Source organism: Ochlerotatus camptorhynchus, unplaced genomic scaffold (assembly GCF_037179485.1).
Source record: "Ochlerotatus camptorhynchus isolate MF236.1 unplaced genomic scaffold, CSIRO-AGI_Acam_v1.1 ptg000024l, whole genome shotgun sequence".
Taxonomy (NCBI): domain Eukaryota; kingdom Metazoa; phylum Arthropoda; class Insecta; order Diptera; family Culicidae; genus Ochlerotatus; species Ochlerotatus camptorhynchus.
The window spans coordinates 1,720,909-1,736,616 of NW_027040516.1; the positions used below are offsets into that span (position 1 = coordinate 1,720,909).

Here is a 15,708-nt window from a genome sequence, read left to right on the forward strand (position 1 = left end):
CAGAATTTTCTACAGATTTAATGTAACTTCTTCGACATTTAGCCATTGCTTAAAACTTAAGGATAATCCTATGACACTTATGGATTTTCTCCGAGCTTCAGAGAAGTCTTCAATACTCTTGGGAAGTCCTCTGAACTTAACATAGTTCTAAAAGCTCAAAAAAGTTCCTAGAACTTCCGAGAAGTCGATTGAACTACTGGTAGTCCCGCGCAATTCATGGGAGCTCTCCAAACTTCAGGGAATTTCCAAGAAATAAAGGAAAGACCCACACACTTTTGGAAAACCCTTCGATATTTAAAGCCTTATGAACTTCAGGGAAGCTCTTCTAAATTTAGGGTCCTCATATATTCAGTTAAGTCCTTCAAACTTCAGGGAAGTCCTCAGATCTTCGAGAAAGTTATCCGAACTTGAAAGAAGTCTAACGAACTTCTGAGAATTTCTACGAACTTCGTGGTACTTCTACGATATTTAAGAAATTCCTATGAATTTCAAAGATCTTAAAAAAAAAGTCCTTCGAACTTAGGTCCCATGAAATTCAGGCAATATAAACTTCTATGAACGCTTCAGGAAAGACCTTAACGCTTCAGGGAAGTTCTACGAACTTTAGGGAGTTTCATGAACTTCAGCAGTCAGTCTTTTTAATAATAAGAGTTATTAAACCAGCGTTGTTTATGAAATCTTTTAAAATCATATTGAAATCAAGTTGTAATCAAAATTGCGCTAAATAAGATCCTTAGTTGTTGACAATTTGCGGAAAATTTAAACAAACTGGAAATACGTAAAATTGTTAGAAGCGAAGGTTTGTTTAAAGAGTCCTCATTTATATCACACTTCGCAATTTCACCTTGAGATAAACTAGCCCGTTGGCTAAAAATCTCTAAAGTTAAAAAAAAATCGCAGTTTCAAAAACAGAAATCTCAAGATTTAGGGGCTTATAGATTTCTAAATTTCAGACATTAGATAGCGCTCCGCGCTAGTCCGTTGTATTTCAGCCTTTCTTCGTCATACACCCCCAAAATCGCTCATTTTACTTCAGGTAAGTATAGAAAGAGCGGCGCCGGTGGTGTAGTGGTAAGCGTGATTACCTCTCACCCCAGCAGGCCTGGGTTCAATCCCAGCCGGCGCCGCCGGGATGTTCTGAGGCATAACATCTCTGATCACGCCTTCCTTCGGAAGGGAAGTAAAGCCGTTGGTCCCCGGTTCATGAGTTGATGGGTCGATAGGTAGGGTCCAGGTGTGGGAGCTGCTTCCCTGGCGTCGCTAGGATTGGTGCTCAGCACGGAAAACAAAATCAAGGAGAAAAAAAAGGAAGACTCACCAAATTTGTTAATGGCATCGTCTGAATAAAGCGAAGAGCTTTAACCATAAACGAAGTTTTAATCCACAATCCATTTTGTTTCATTTACACCATTTTCTCCCATTTCAGATCTCTATCAGATTACGATGGCGTACGCCTATTGGAAGTCCGGCAAAATTGACGACCACGCGGTGTTTGATCTCTTCTTCCGATCGAACCCCTTCCACGGCGAGTTTACGATTTTTGCCGGATTGGAGGAATGTCTTAAATTTATGGAAAATTTCCACTATTCGGAAACGGGTAAGTACGATCAAAAGGAGACTAAAGTTTGTCAATTTAGACCTGTTTTCATTCGCTAGATATCCAATACCTGAAGCATGCCCTGCCGCAAGGAATTGAGGAGGAATTTTTCGAATACTTGGGCCAGCTAACTGCAAAAGATATCACACTGTACGCCATCAAGGAGGGTTCGGTTGCATTTCCAAGGTACGGGGAAAAAAGCGTTTCCCGTGGTAAAATTATTTAATTGTGCTAATTACTCTTCCAGAGTCCCGCTCATCAAAGTGGCTGGTCCACTGATTATTGCGCAATTGTTGGAAACGACCCTGTTGACCTTAGTAAATTACGCTAGGTATGAATGACACGCCGTTGTCGCAAAATAGATCGGAAAATAATTCAAGTTCACCTTCTGTCTCACCCTCACAACAGCTTGATGGCCACCAACGCGGCCCGGTATCGCATGGTTGCCGGGCGGCACATCAATCTGCTCGAGTTTGGCCTCCGACGAGCTCAAGGGCCTGACGGAGGTCTTTCCGCATCCAAGTACGCCTACATCGGTAAGTCGTTACCGCTGCTCTTAACACACATCGTAAAATACACTTTTCCGGAGCGAAACCAACCGGATAACAATCGAAAACAATGTCAGCCGGGGGGTGTTCGGTTCGTTCCGTCTGTCGTTCTGAAGCGAAATTTGTGAAAAATGAATATCGATTTATTCGTGTTGTATCACTCTGATGAGAACCGAGTGCGGAATATCACGCGATACAAATCCAACCGCTTGAGTCCGGATCGGTTCCAGTGGCATGCTCAGGGTTAAATCAACTGAACCACACTGTGCCAATTACCCTTAACACGTCACTGATCTAAGCCAACTATGCCCCAACATGCCGATCAACCACCCATGGGGAGGAGGAACTTGAAAACCCTCCACATTTTCCGTGAAGGGCGTCAAAACTGTCAAAGATTCTGAGGATAACCTTGGCTATAGTTTTCGGACCTCACCCGCCCCCACCCCCCATTTGGGAACGGTGCAAATTGTGCTTAAATGTGTGCAGAAATGCAGTTTAAATCGAAAATAAATAACTCAACATTTGATGTGACTTAACACCCCGACCATCAGGAAGTGCCTTGACAGTGCTGTTGTTTATTCCGATCGGTTAGAGTTAGAAGGAAGGGGCGGGGGACCAAACACACTCATCGGTTTCCATGCGATGGCTTGACTGTTCGGGCCTTGTGTCGGAAGATGTTCCTCCTTCGTGTATAACTCTCTGCCAATGGCAAGGATATTTCATTCGAAAGAAGTCGATAGCTGTCATTTCGGAAATTTATGGCGCATTTTTTTGAAGCTTTGAATTGTACGAATTCATGGAGACGCTTCATCTATACTACAATGAGACGCTCCCACCTTAGGCACTTCATTTAATTCCGATTTGCCTTCCTGCATGAAGCATGAAGCAACGGGGAAGTAATTTACATAGCAAAAGTTTTGATTGCATACTTCGTGTTGCAGTTTCTGCATCACATGCATGTTGAAACTCATCAAAACATGCTCCATTGTCGGAAATACCGTTCCATATTATGAACTTATTTGAACAATTTCCTATTTCGTAGCAGTCGGATGAATTGCATGAAGTTTTTGCGTGCTGGTGTCACACACTGCAAATTATGTCCATCAATTACAAACTTCTCGGGAGAAGAATCTTTCTCTTAAATTTGTCAGTTGCAGCAGGGCACGTAATGGGTACTGAAATTGATAAAACGTTATTAACCGCCTAAGGGTTTACTCGTTCTCTTTTTTTATGATACATGCATAGATCGTGTTCGGTTACGCTTACACGACTGCTGCTTGTAAATTGGTCAAGTTTATGGTACAATGTCAAAGCGATTTGTTCTTGAATCGTAATCGAACATATTTGCATGCAACAATTTATGATATGGCTATTGGCTGTGTATGAAAACAATTTTTTGGTGCACGATTTATGAAACTTCGTGTGTCATGACATGTCGCAGAAAGAAAATTAATGTCAATAACAATGAGGAGCATACAGTGTGGAGCAGTATGGTATGCGGAAGTTTCATACATAAGTAGCGCGCTCTTTTATTCCGATTTCTCCAAAGAGTGAAATGTCGTTGATGTCTACAGAGTTTTTCGTTGCAAAAAATGTTTTGTAATAGATATACAATTTTGCCAATCATTGTTCCTTATTTGGACCGTTCGCTAAAGTCCAGAATTGAGACAACTTTTCTCTAATATTCTATGGAAAAGACATTATGCCTTTCTGTAGAGCCATTTACCTAGAGCTTGCTACAATTCTGAATTTAAGTAATAAAGGCAAATAGGGAGCATTGGCCTAATCTTAAATCCCGGTACCCTATTAAATTTATTTTTATTTAAATGCTACAAGTTCTGATTGATTTATACACTTCGTCCAATCTACATCCACACCAAACTAGTAGAAGCATCTCGGTTCTTTGAATACTTGTAATTTCTGCTCCTGGGCATCACTTGCATTCTGTTCACAGTTTTCCGAGGCATATACCTCCACCTCTTTTTCCGCCACCATCTTGTTACTGTCCAATGATGTACACACCAGCGTACGTACTGCCACCGCTGTGCTCGTCGTCTTATTTTTGTTTTGGCATTTCTGGCTGCATCCAAACCTTTCGCTTGGGTCAGCAGCGGTGCACAAGAAACACTTGTTCTTGATCCCGTCGTAGAATATGTTTCCCTTCCGATTGAGGAAATGAAGCGTGGATGGTATCTCCTTCTTCACGTCCATGTATACACCTCACCACTCGGAGGCAATGACTAGCTAATATATCAGTAAACACCATTTTCCCACATCGCATATAAATGCAGCAAATAATAACACCATTCTAATTCACTCCACATAGTTGCAGAAAAAAAAATCAAGACCTACTTTTATCAAATTGACGCAGCAATAAATGTTGCGGATGTTCCGCATCTTTCGGCTGTTCATGTGATAACCACTCGGAATCAATGACCAGCTAATATATCATAAATCACAATTTTACATCATTTAATATAGTTTTTTTAAATTACTTTATTTGTACAGGCTCAATCGACTAAACTGTACAGAGCCAAGTTATCATTTGCGTTATACCTTATTAATGTCTTGAATATAAAGTTAAAGGAATTGAACCGAATACTCACGATCTTCTCAAGGTTAATGGATGACAATTTTATGGATGGGGAGAGGGAGAAGGAGATTTGAAATTGATGGCGGGCTCATACGAAGGTTTCGTGATCGCCAAAATCAATGAAATCTATGTATGTAGTTGCTACGCACCCCCCAAGATGGACAATTGAGCAGTTCCACCAGATGCTAGATAGGCTCACCGGAGAGCTCATTGGACGGAAACCAGTCGTCATCGCAGGAGATTTCAATGCTTGGGCAGTGGATTGGGGGAGCAGGTGTTCCACCGCAAGAGGGTATAGCCTGCTGGAAGCTCTGGCACAGTTGAACGTCAGTCTGGCCAACTTAGGAACCATAAGCACCTTCCGCAAAGATAGTAAGGAATCCATTATCGACGTCACTTTATGCAGTACGTCGCTAGTGGCAAATATGAACTGGAGAGTGTGCGAAGAGTACACCCATAGTGACCATCAGGTGATCCGGTACAGTATCGGCGAACGGACACCGGTGGAAATGCGGAGGACGAAAGTAAGCGAGCGGAAGTGGAAGACGAAGGCTTCATCGAAGCTCTAAGGGTAGACAGCAGCATCCCGGGTCTAAGCGCGAACGAGTTGACCGAATCATTAGCAAGGGCATGTGACACAACTATGCCGAGAAAACTGGAACCAACGAACAGGCGGCGTCCACCTTACTAGTGGAACAAGGAAATTAGCACCCTCCGTGCTAGTTGTCTTCTAGCCAGAAGGCGCGTTCAGAGAGCAAGAACGGAAGCAGACAGAGAAGAGCGCAGGGTGGTGTTCCGAGAGGCCAGAGCTGCACTTATACGAAAGATAAAGCTGAGCAAGTCAAACAGTTTCAAGGAGCTTTGCCGCGATGCCGATGCCAACCCCTGGGGCAATGCATACCGAGTCGCGATGGTGCAGATCAGAGGTCCAACAATGCCGGTTGAAATGTGTCCCAACAAGGTGAAAGTCATCATGTAGGGACTTTTCCCACAGCATGACCCAACGACCTGGCCACCTACACCATATGGCGAGGACAATGGAGATAATGTTGAACAAGTCTCCAACGAGGAACTCCTAGCAGCAGCGAAAGGATTGAAGGCGAAGAAAGCTCCTGGCCCGGATGGAATTCCCAAGGTAGCGTTGAAGGTGGCGATCCAGACGTTCCCGGACATGTTCAGGGTGGTGCTGCAGAAATGTCTGGACGAGGCGAGGGTCAGTTCCCTGATAGGTGGAAGGTACACATGCTTGTGCTGTTACCGAAGCCCGGAAAACCGCCGGGAGATCCAGCATCGTATAGGCCAATATGCTTGCTGGATACTGTCGGAGAGGCTGGACGGGTTTTCGGAAATCGCTTAGAATCACGGCGGGAGTTCCACAAGGCTCCATTCTACGTCCCACGCTGTGGAATGGAATTACAATGGCGTGCTGACGCTCAAGCTGACCAAAGGAGTCGAGTTCGTTGGCTTTGCGGACGTCTTGACGGTAACCGGTAAGACGCTGGAAGAAGTGGCAATGCTGGCGGCCGAGGCGATATATACGATTGGTAACTGGATGCAAGGAGCGAAGCTGCAGATAGCCCACCACAAAACAGAAGTGATCAGTAACTGCAAAGCAGTCCAGCGGGCAGAAATCACCGTTGGAGAGCACACCATTGTTTCGAAGCGCGTGCTGAAGTATCTGGGAGTGATGATCGATGACCGGCTAAACTTTAACAGCCACATCGAATATGCTTGCGAGAAGGCGGCGAAGGTCATCAACGTAATAGCCAGAATCATGTCGAACAATTCTGGTCCAAGCAGCAGCAAGTCGCGTCTTCTGGCCAGTGTGTCCTCATCGATACTAAGGTACAGAGGTCCAGCCTGGATTGAAGCGCTGGAAACGAAACAGTCGACCCCTTTGGACCCTGTGACAGACACTTCGCCGTCATCTGCAAGTTGTCTGAACGTGCAGTTGTCACTAAGACTATTATCAATTTCTCTGACGTAGAAATTATACAAAACATGAGCCTTGGGGGAGACCCATATAGCTAAATCGTGAAGATGTAGAGTTTCCATGAGAAAAGCTCAATGTTCATTGACAGCAAATTGTACGAAAAGTTATTGATTAATGGAGAAAGCCCACAAGCGTGGAGTTTGCCTGAAAGGACTTCAATCGAAACTAAATCAAAAGCCCCCTCTATATCCAAGAAAAACAGAAACCATTTGCTCTTTTTCAGCAAAAGCCAACTCAATTTCTGCGGATATCAACGCGAGACAGTCGTTCGTTCCCTTACCCCTCGGAAACCAAATTGAGTATCTGAGAGTAGGCGGTTCGTCTCAACTCATTTATCCAGGCGAAAAAGGAACATTTTCTCCAACAATTTTCGTATGCACGATAACATTGCAATCTGTCGCGAATTTGCCAGGCCTTTTAATGGCTATAGCCCTCACCCGCCTCCAATCATCCGGAACAATATTGAGCTCCATGAACTGACCAAACAAGTTCAACATGCGCCTCTTAGCGACGTCTGGGAGGTTCTTCAACAAGTTGAACTTGGTCCTATCAGCCGAATTGCCTCACGAAAGGAGCGCTAGTGAGAGCTCCAGTATTGCAACGCTGGCTGATCTCGTCTACCGAATTCGTCGTTTCGCGAGGAATCAGGGCATACTGTTCGCGCGAACTTAAGAATTCAACGATCCGAGTACTCCTCGCCCTCGTTGTTTGAAGACCGCGATTCACGAATTGCCGCCAGTATCCGCGTTTCTTGGCTTTGATGAGGCTCTTGAGTTCGCGTTCAAGAGCCGAGTACGCTTCGAAATGCTCGTGTGTTTTTTTGACAGATACGCGTATTTCGTCTACTACTTCCAGACTTCATCAGTGCCAAGTACTCAACACCACTGAAGAATCCATATTTTATCTACGAGTTATAGGTACAAAAAATCAGCAGGTATCCACTGCCATGTCACAATTTACCCAACCAGGTACCTAAATTTAGTCTACAACAGGTAGATGTATGCTACGATGTGTGGTTTTAGGTAGCATGCTAAAGAGTCTCGAGTATCCGTTTCCTTGATCTCTATTACGCAATGTTGATGGATTATGTTTAAATATTTCTAAACTTTCAGCTACGTCTAGTTTCCAAGGCGAAGATTCACTCCGCAGGATATTAATGTTATCCTTTGTCAAATTGTGCCCCTTTGTAACGATATGTTCTGCAACCTTGGATTTAAATTTCTAAAATTGAGCTGATTTGTCCTGTTGCTGAATACTAAATCTAGGCCAAAACTTCTAAACTTCGGAATCGATGGTTTGGTAATGTTGTTGTCGAAAGTTACTGGTGTAAGAGTTGTCGAAATACGCCTAAAATGATCCCTTGTTCTTTTATCGTTTACTGTTTTTTCTTGATACCCATTAAGTCTAGCGATTTAAAAAATGTGAGCTATTTCCTTTGATTTGCCTGTATCGCTAAGAGGAAGAGTTTGCATCTTGTGAACCATGTGGAGAAAAGCGGCCAGGAAGAGGAAGTTATATTTCTCCAAAGGTGAAAGCCCTTCTACCGACGTTAGGGCGTCATCTATCACAGTCTTGAACTTTGTTCAATCGATATTACAGGTAAGATCGTACGCGACGCTAACGGGTTCCCACAGGCAATTGAAACTTTGATCGGCAAGTGATCGCTACCATGGGGATCTTGGATCACACTCCGCGTGCAATCCAACGATAATGTATATATATACGGTTGTCATCGTACAGTTCCCCCCAGCCTGTATCGTGGGAAATAAAATCTCACGTAATCAACCGTGGAGTAGGAAGAACTGAACAGATATCTGAAAGTTATTTTCGACTTCAATGTCAATTGCTTAAAGAGGGTCTTCACAGTAGGAAGCATTGCCAGAAAAAATTCTTTTGAGAGGATCAGAAATATCGAGTTATTTGAGGATACCGTCCACAATGTTATCAAATGAGAACAACCCAGATGAAGAAGGGGCTTCTGTTCTTAAAAATGGGCCATCAGGGGCTTTGAATGTCCACGGGAGAGATGGAAAATCCTGGTGATAGTCAGTTCTACGGAAATCTCCTTTTTTTCAACCACTTCTTTATTTGGGCAAGCTGATTTGTTGATCTTGATTTGCAACTTTCTGTGAACGGATGCGTTTTCGTTCCCATGCAAAATATTTGGGAAGAAAAAAAAACTACAAGGGACAGCCCTATGGGGTCACAACGTCAAGATCATCATAGGAGACCTAAACGCTCAGGTAGGCCAGGAGGAGGAATTCAGACCGACGATTGGAAAGTTCAGCGCCCACCAGCTGACGAACGGGAACGCCCTACGACTCATCGATTTTGCCGCCTCCAAGAACATGGCCATACGTAGCACCTTCTTCCAACACCACCTCCCCTATCGTTACACCTGGAGATCACCACAGCAGACGGAATCGCAAATCGACCACGTTCTGATTGATGGACGGCACTTCTCCGACATTATCGACGGCAGGACCTATCGTGGCGCTAACATCGACTCTAACCACTACCTGGTGATGGTCAAACTGCGCCCAAAACTTTCCATCATCAACAATGTACGGTACCGACGCCCGCCACAGTACAACCTAGAGCGACTGAAGCAACCGGATGTCGCCTTAGCATACGCACAGAATCTCGAGGCAGCGTTGCCAGAGGAGGGCGAGCTCGATGTGCCCCCTCTAGAGGACTGCTGGAGTACAGTAAAAGCAGCCATCACCGACGCAGCCGAGAGCACCATCGGGTACGTGGAAAGAAGTCGACGAAATGAATGGTTCGACGAGGAGTGCAGAGCGATTTTGAGGGAGAAGAACGCAACACGGGCGGTAATGCTGGAGCATGGAACCCGACAGAACGTGGAACGGTATAAACAGAAGCGGAAACAGCAGACCCGCATCTTTCGGGAGAAAAAACGCCGCCTGGAAGAAGCGGAGTGCGAGGAAATGGAACTGCTGTGCCGTTCCCAAGAAACACGGAAGTTCTACCAGAAGCTCAACGCATCCCGCAACGGCTTCGTGCCGTGAGCCGAAATGTGCAAGGATAAGGACGTGAGGTGATTGAAAGGTGGAAGCAGCACTTCGATGCGCACCTGAATGGCGAGGAGAACGTAGGCACGGGAGACCAGCGCAATGGAGGAAACGACTACATCAGTGCAGCAGAGGACAGAACTGACCCAACTCCCACGCTGAGGGAAGTTAAGGACTCCATTCAGCAGCTCAAAAACAACAAAGCAGCTGGTAAGGATGGTATCGCAGCCGAACTCATCAAGAGGGGCCCAGAAAAGTTGGCCACCTGCCTGCACCGGATGATAGTCAGGATCTGGGAAACAGAACAGCTACCGGAGGAGTGGAAGGAGGGGGTAATCTGCCCCATTCACAAGAAAGGCGACCATTTGGAATGTGAGAACTTCAGAGCGATCACCATTTTGAATGCCGCCTACAAAGTGCTATATACGACAGTATCGACCGCACAGAGCTATGGAAAATCATGGACGAGAACGGCTTTCCTAGGAAGCTGATCAGACTGATCAAAGCAACGATGGACGGTGTGCAAAACTGCGTTAGGGTTTCGGGTGAACTATCCAGTTCATTCGAATCTCGCCGGGGACTGCGACAAGGTGACGGACTCTCATGCCTAGTCTTCAACATCGCTCTAGAAGGTGTAATGCGACGAGCCGGGCTCAACAGCCGGGGTACGATTTTCACGAAATCCGGTCAATTGGTGTGCTTTGCGGACGACATGGACATTATCGCAAGAACATTTGGAACGGTGGCAGAACTATACACCCGCCTGAAACACGAAGCAGCAAAGGTCGGACTGGTGGTGAGTGCGTCAAAAACAAAGTACATGCTAGTTGGCGGAACCGAACATGACAGGATTCGTCTAGGAAGTAATGTCACGATAGACGGGGATACTACTTACCTTGGATCCTTAATGACGGCTGACAACAATGTGAGTCGTGAAATACGAAGGCGCATCATCAGTGGAAGTCGTGCCTACTACGGGCTCTAGAAGAAACTACGGTCAAAAAAGATTCACCCTCGCACCAAATGTACCATGTACAGAACGCTAACGGTGGTCCTCTATGGACACGAGACATGGACTATGCTCGGATCTGCAAGCACTCGGAGTTTTCGAGCGACGTGTGCTAAGGACGATCTTCGGCGGTGTGCAGGAGAACGGTGAGTGGCGGCGAAGAATGAACCACGAGCTCGCTGCACTCTACGGCGAAGCCAGCATCCAGAAGGTGGCCAAAGCCGGAAGGATGCGGTGGGCAGGGCATGTTGCAAGAATGCCGGATAACAACCCTGCAAAGTTGGTGTTCGCTACTGATCCGGTTGGCACAAGAAGGCGTGGAGCGCAGAGAGCACGATGGGCGGACCAGGTAGAGCGCGATCTAGCGAGCATTGGGCATGACCGAGGATGGAGAGCGGCAGCCGCAAACCGAGCATTGTGGCGTACTATTGTTGATTATGTCTTATCTTAAATGTGATGTTGTACAAATAAATGTATGTATTGTAAGTAGGCCCTTTTGAACGCTCACTGTCGTATTTCAGAACCTAGCACTGAAAATAAACTGACTTTTGACTTTAAATGATCTATATTTCTTGAATTTGTGTGGTTTACATGTATAACTTATCAAGTGACACAGATGCGTCTTTTCAACTTTAGTTCCTGTGAAATTTCAATTATTATTAATTACAGTTCCTAGTCCTATCAGGCCTGTTTTAGAGAATGACCACCTTGGTGGGATTGGTTTGTTTGAAAATTTGAAAAAGGAGACTACTTATAACTACTATTTACAACTACAACTAACCTACAACTACTATGTACACCTAACCAACTATATACAAATTGCTTATCAAAGCATGTTCTGATAAATTACATTTTTGTGCAAATTTAGTCTTAATTTCGTTAATTCTGGAATCTATTTTGGCAATGCCTGCCTCTTCGTGTAAATTTGTTATTCTAGTGTCAAAAGGACGATCAAGTACCATCCTCAGCACTCTATTCTGAGCGACCTGGATTTTGTTCCTGTGAGTCTGTGCACATGATTCCCACACCGGAGCTGCGTAGAGGATCGCAGGTGCTATGATTTGTTTGTAGACGGCCAGTTTGTTCACCCTTGAGAGGCGGGATCTGCGGCAAATCAGCGGAAACAGACACCTAACCAAGGCAGAACACTTGACTACTGTTTTCTCTACATGCGAACGGAAGAGGAGCTTTTCATCGAACAACATCCCGAGATAGGTTACTTCGGCGGACCACTCAACCCTTGTGCCATCCATGATTACAGTACAAGATGGAGCCGGTTTCAGTTTGGGCGATTGCCGATGGAGGAACATGATCGCTTGTGTTTTGGTGGCATTGATTTTGATTTTCCACGTGGTGGCATAATCAGCAAAGGCGTTAAGGCATCGTTGAAGTTTGTTCGTTATTTCGCGAGGCATCCTTCCTTTGACGGCTATTGCGGTATCATCTGCGAACAGGAAAAACACGCAACCGTCACCGAGGGGAGGAATGTCGGAAGTGTAAATGCTGTAAAGCAAGGGGCCCAGCAGACTACCTTGCGGGACTCCTGCTGGGATGGAAAACGTGTCGGAAAGACAACCATTCAACGATACCTTAAACGACCTTTGCTGGAGGTAGTTACGGGTGATTTTAATAAGATGTAAAGGAAAGTTGAAGTTACAAAGCTTGTACACAAGTCCATCATGCCAAACATTGTCAAACGCCTTTTCAACGTCTAACAAGGCCATGGCTGTGGACTTGGATACAGCTTTGTTACTTCGGATGTTATTCATCACCCGTACTAGCTGATGATTGGTGGAGTGCCCCTTTCTGAATCCAAACTGTTCCGGAAGGAGAATGTTATTTTCCTCGACAAACTTGAGCAAACGATTGAGAATGAGTTTCTCGAACAATTTGCTCAGCGCTGAAAGGAGGCTGATTGGTCTGTAGCTTGAAGGCAATGTTGGATCCTTACCGGGCTTGCGGATTGGTATGATTTTTGCTACTTTCCAGATGCTTGGAAAGTAGTGCAGTTCCAAGCATCTGTTGAAGATAGCGGTTAGAAGAGACTGCACTTTCATGCTGAGTCTCTTCAAGATCAAGTTGAATATACCGTCAAACCCGGGAGCCTTCATGTTCTTGGTGCATTTCAGCGCTGAGCAAATTTGTTGTACTGTAATCATATCCGCCGGAGGCACGACACAAGGGGAGGCATCTAGGTTTTGAACGCATTGCGCAACCTGATCATCGAGCGGACTTTGGATAGTCGAGCCAAGCAAATGCGATGAAGCGACATGTTTGCCGATCGCATTTGCTTTCTCCTGTGGGGTAATTAAAAGCCGATCGTCATTATTTTCGACTTTGAGAGGTGGAACGGGTTTGGGATGATTTTTCAGGACCTTGGCTACCTTCCAGAATGGTCTGGAGCGGTCGTCCAGATTCTGGACAACACGCCCGAAACTTTCATTTCGGAGTGAGTCCATTCTGGAAGCAATCTGCCTGTTCAGATCGGCCATTTCACGTTTTTTGCCCAGGTCTCCAGTCCTCTGAAACTGGCGTCTACGCACATTTCTCAATCGAATCAATAATTGGGTGTGGGAATCAATAGCAACAAACTTACCCCTCACAGGAACTTGTCGAACGCATGTCTCGTCAGCCTCGGATATGGCCTGTTGGAGTCCTTCCAACGTCCGGTCGATGTCATCTACGGTGTCGAGTAGTGGATTTTCATCGATGTTGCTGTCCACCATTCGACCGTACTGCACCCAGTTGACATGGTGGTAGTCTTTACGCAGGCAGCCTCTAGCAGGAACCACGTTGACACCGACTTCAGTCACCACCGGTTGGTGGTCGGAGCTGAGATCGTTGTGCGCCTCCGGCTTGGATAGTCCGATGTTTGACAGGAAAAAGTCTAGCGTGGAGGGATTTCCCGCTGGAGAGATGAAAGTTGGCTCGTCCGGAAATTGCACTGTGTACAGTCCATGTTGTGCGTGGTCGAACAATAGACATCCGTTTCGATTCCTCTGGTAGTTCCGCCAAGCTTCATGGCGGGCGTTCAGGTCGCCCCCAACGATGAATCGGGAGCTAGTACGGGTGATGGCGGTCAGGTCCTTCTTGAATTGGATTCCTAATCCGTTGCTTGCGGTACACTGGCGTGGGCAGTAAACAGCGATGAACCGGACGTTTCCAGTTGGTGATTCCACCTCCACACTAATGGCCTCGATGATAGAAGTGCGGATGTGGGGCAGAGTGCAAAACTTGATTCCCTTTCTGACGATGACCGCTACACCACCCCCCCTGGAGCTGGTGCGATCAAGCCGGATAATGTTGTGGTCAGGCAACCAGAAGCTGTCACCGAACTTTAGGTGGGTTTCGGTTAGAAGACCCACGTCGATGCTATGCTTGCGGAGGAAGTCGGCAAGCTCAATCTGTTTAGCTCTTACAGAGCAAGCGTTCCAGGTAGCGATGGTTAGCGGTTTAGACACCATATTGGATGATGAACTTACCGAGCACTTGGATCTGTTCGGGCTTATTGCGGCACTTACGTAGAGCACCGGTCATGTTGATAAAAATCTCCATCAGTTCGTCTGCTGAGAACAGATCGGGATTGTTTGTTTGAGCTGTTGGTTGCCTCCAGAATCCAGGGGGGGATGGAGAGCTTTGTCCAGCAGAAGATCCAGACGTTTCTTGAGGGGGCGCGGATCGCACCCTGGGATTCGCTTGTCCACGAAGAGGTGGAAAGTCCTCTGTCCTGAAAGCCGGGGCCTTATCCTTCCTTCGTGCTGGTTGTTTGTTGGTGGACGCTTGATTTCGGATGCGCTTGAAATCCTCGCGTTTAGGGCACTGCTTGTTGGATCCTTGGTGAGCACCACCACAGTTGGCGCATTTGGACGCCACAGCTTCATCCGCAGCACATTCGGAGGTGGCATGGTCTTGAGCGCAATTTCCGAAGTTCAGACACCGCTGGCACTGAGTCACATCGCGATGGCCGCCACGGTATGGCTCCCAGCGAACGATGATGGAATTGATGGACCGGATGGCTTTGAGTGCGTTGAGCGTCACCGTTCCCTTCTGGAAGTGTACCAGGAAAAGGCTATCCGGATACGCCTTCACATTCTCGTCTCTTCTTGTCATTCGATACACGGCACTTGGGGCCAGCTTGTACCGGTCCCTGATTTCTGATTCGATAAACTTCGGGTCGAAGTTTGGTAGGCCCCTGATGACGACCTTGAACGGCTTCTCACCGGGAATGTCGTGGGTAAAGAATTCCACCTTGGAAGTCCTCAGGTGGGCGACGACCACGTCAAACTCCGTTTTGGTACGGAGCATCACTTTAGTGCCGACTCTGCCCAACTTGTATTCGGCTTTAACACCCAGCGTCGCTAGATCCGCAATGAGCACATTAAGATGGGCATTTTTCACTACCAATGGAAGTAGCTTCACTTTTGCCGTGCTCATTTCGGCAGTATTCACGGTTTCGGCAGCGTCACCGAAATCTCCAACATCGCTGTTGTTCGTCGCAGTGACATCGGACTGGCCTCGATTCTTCTTCCTCTTCTTACTGCGTTTTTCCAACACAGCTGGCTGGATATTCCCATCCATGGGGAGAACAGCAAACCTGTTCGAGGTAGGCACACCGGAGCTTCCTTCTCCGGGGTTCTGGACCTTCGCCGGGCTTCGTGACCGATGCTTCCCCATTACGGGGCACACACACACGCACGACAAACCGCGAAGGAGAGAACACGAACACTATCGCAATGAACTTTTCAAACAACTCGAGAGAGCGAGCTAACACCGAACTGAACTGCTTGACGATCAAGCAGAGAATGACTGACTGAAAATAAACTCGACGGTACCTCTATTTATGCTAAGAGATAAGCATTGCAAGTCCCTCCTACTTGAAGAATTATGCAAAAAAAAAAACAGGGGTTGTATAAACCGTTCTATAGCATAATTTTCC

At 46.3% G+C, this 15,708-nt stretch overlaps 1 protein-coding gene across 5 annotated transcripts in view; it reads left to right on the forward strand.

Moving 5' to 3' along the window:
- Naprt (nicotinate phosphoribosyltransferase) overlaps positions 1-15,708 on the forward strand; it is an 88,648-nt gene that overhangs the window by 33,112 nt on the left and 39,828 nt on the right. For all 5 annotated transcript variants that reach the window (XM_065229230.1, XM_065229238.1, XM_065229248.1 and 2 more), the window contains exons 2-5: positions 1,427-1,597; positions 1,657-1,783; positions 1,845-1,928; positions 2,006-2,133. In XM_065229230.1, the coding sequence (XP_065085302.1) occupies positions 1,427-1,597; positions 1,657-1,783; positions 1,845-1,928; positions 2,006-2,133 (510 nt within the window). The remainder of the gene's footprint in view (positions 1-1,426; positions 1,598-1,656; positions 1,784-1,844; positions 1,929-2,005; positions 2,134-15,708) is intronic.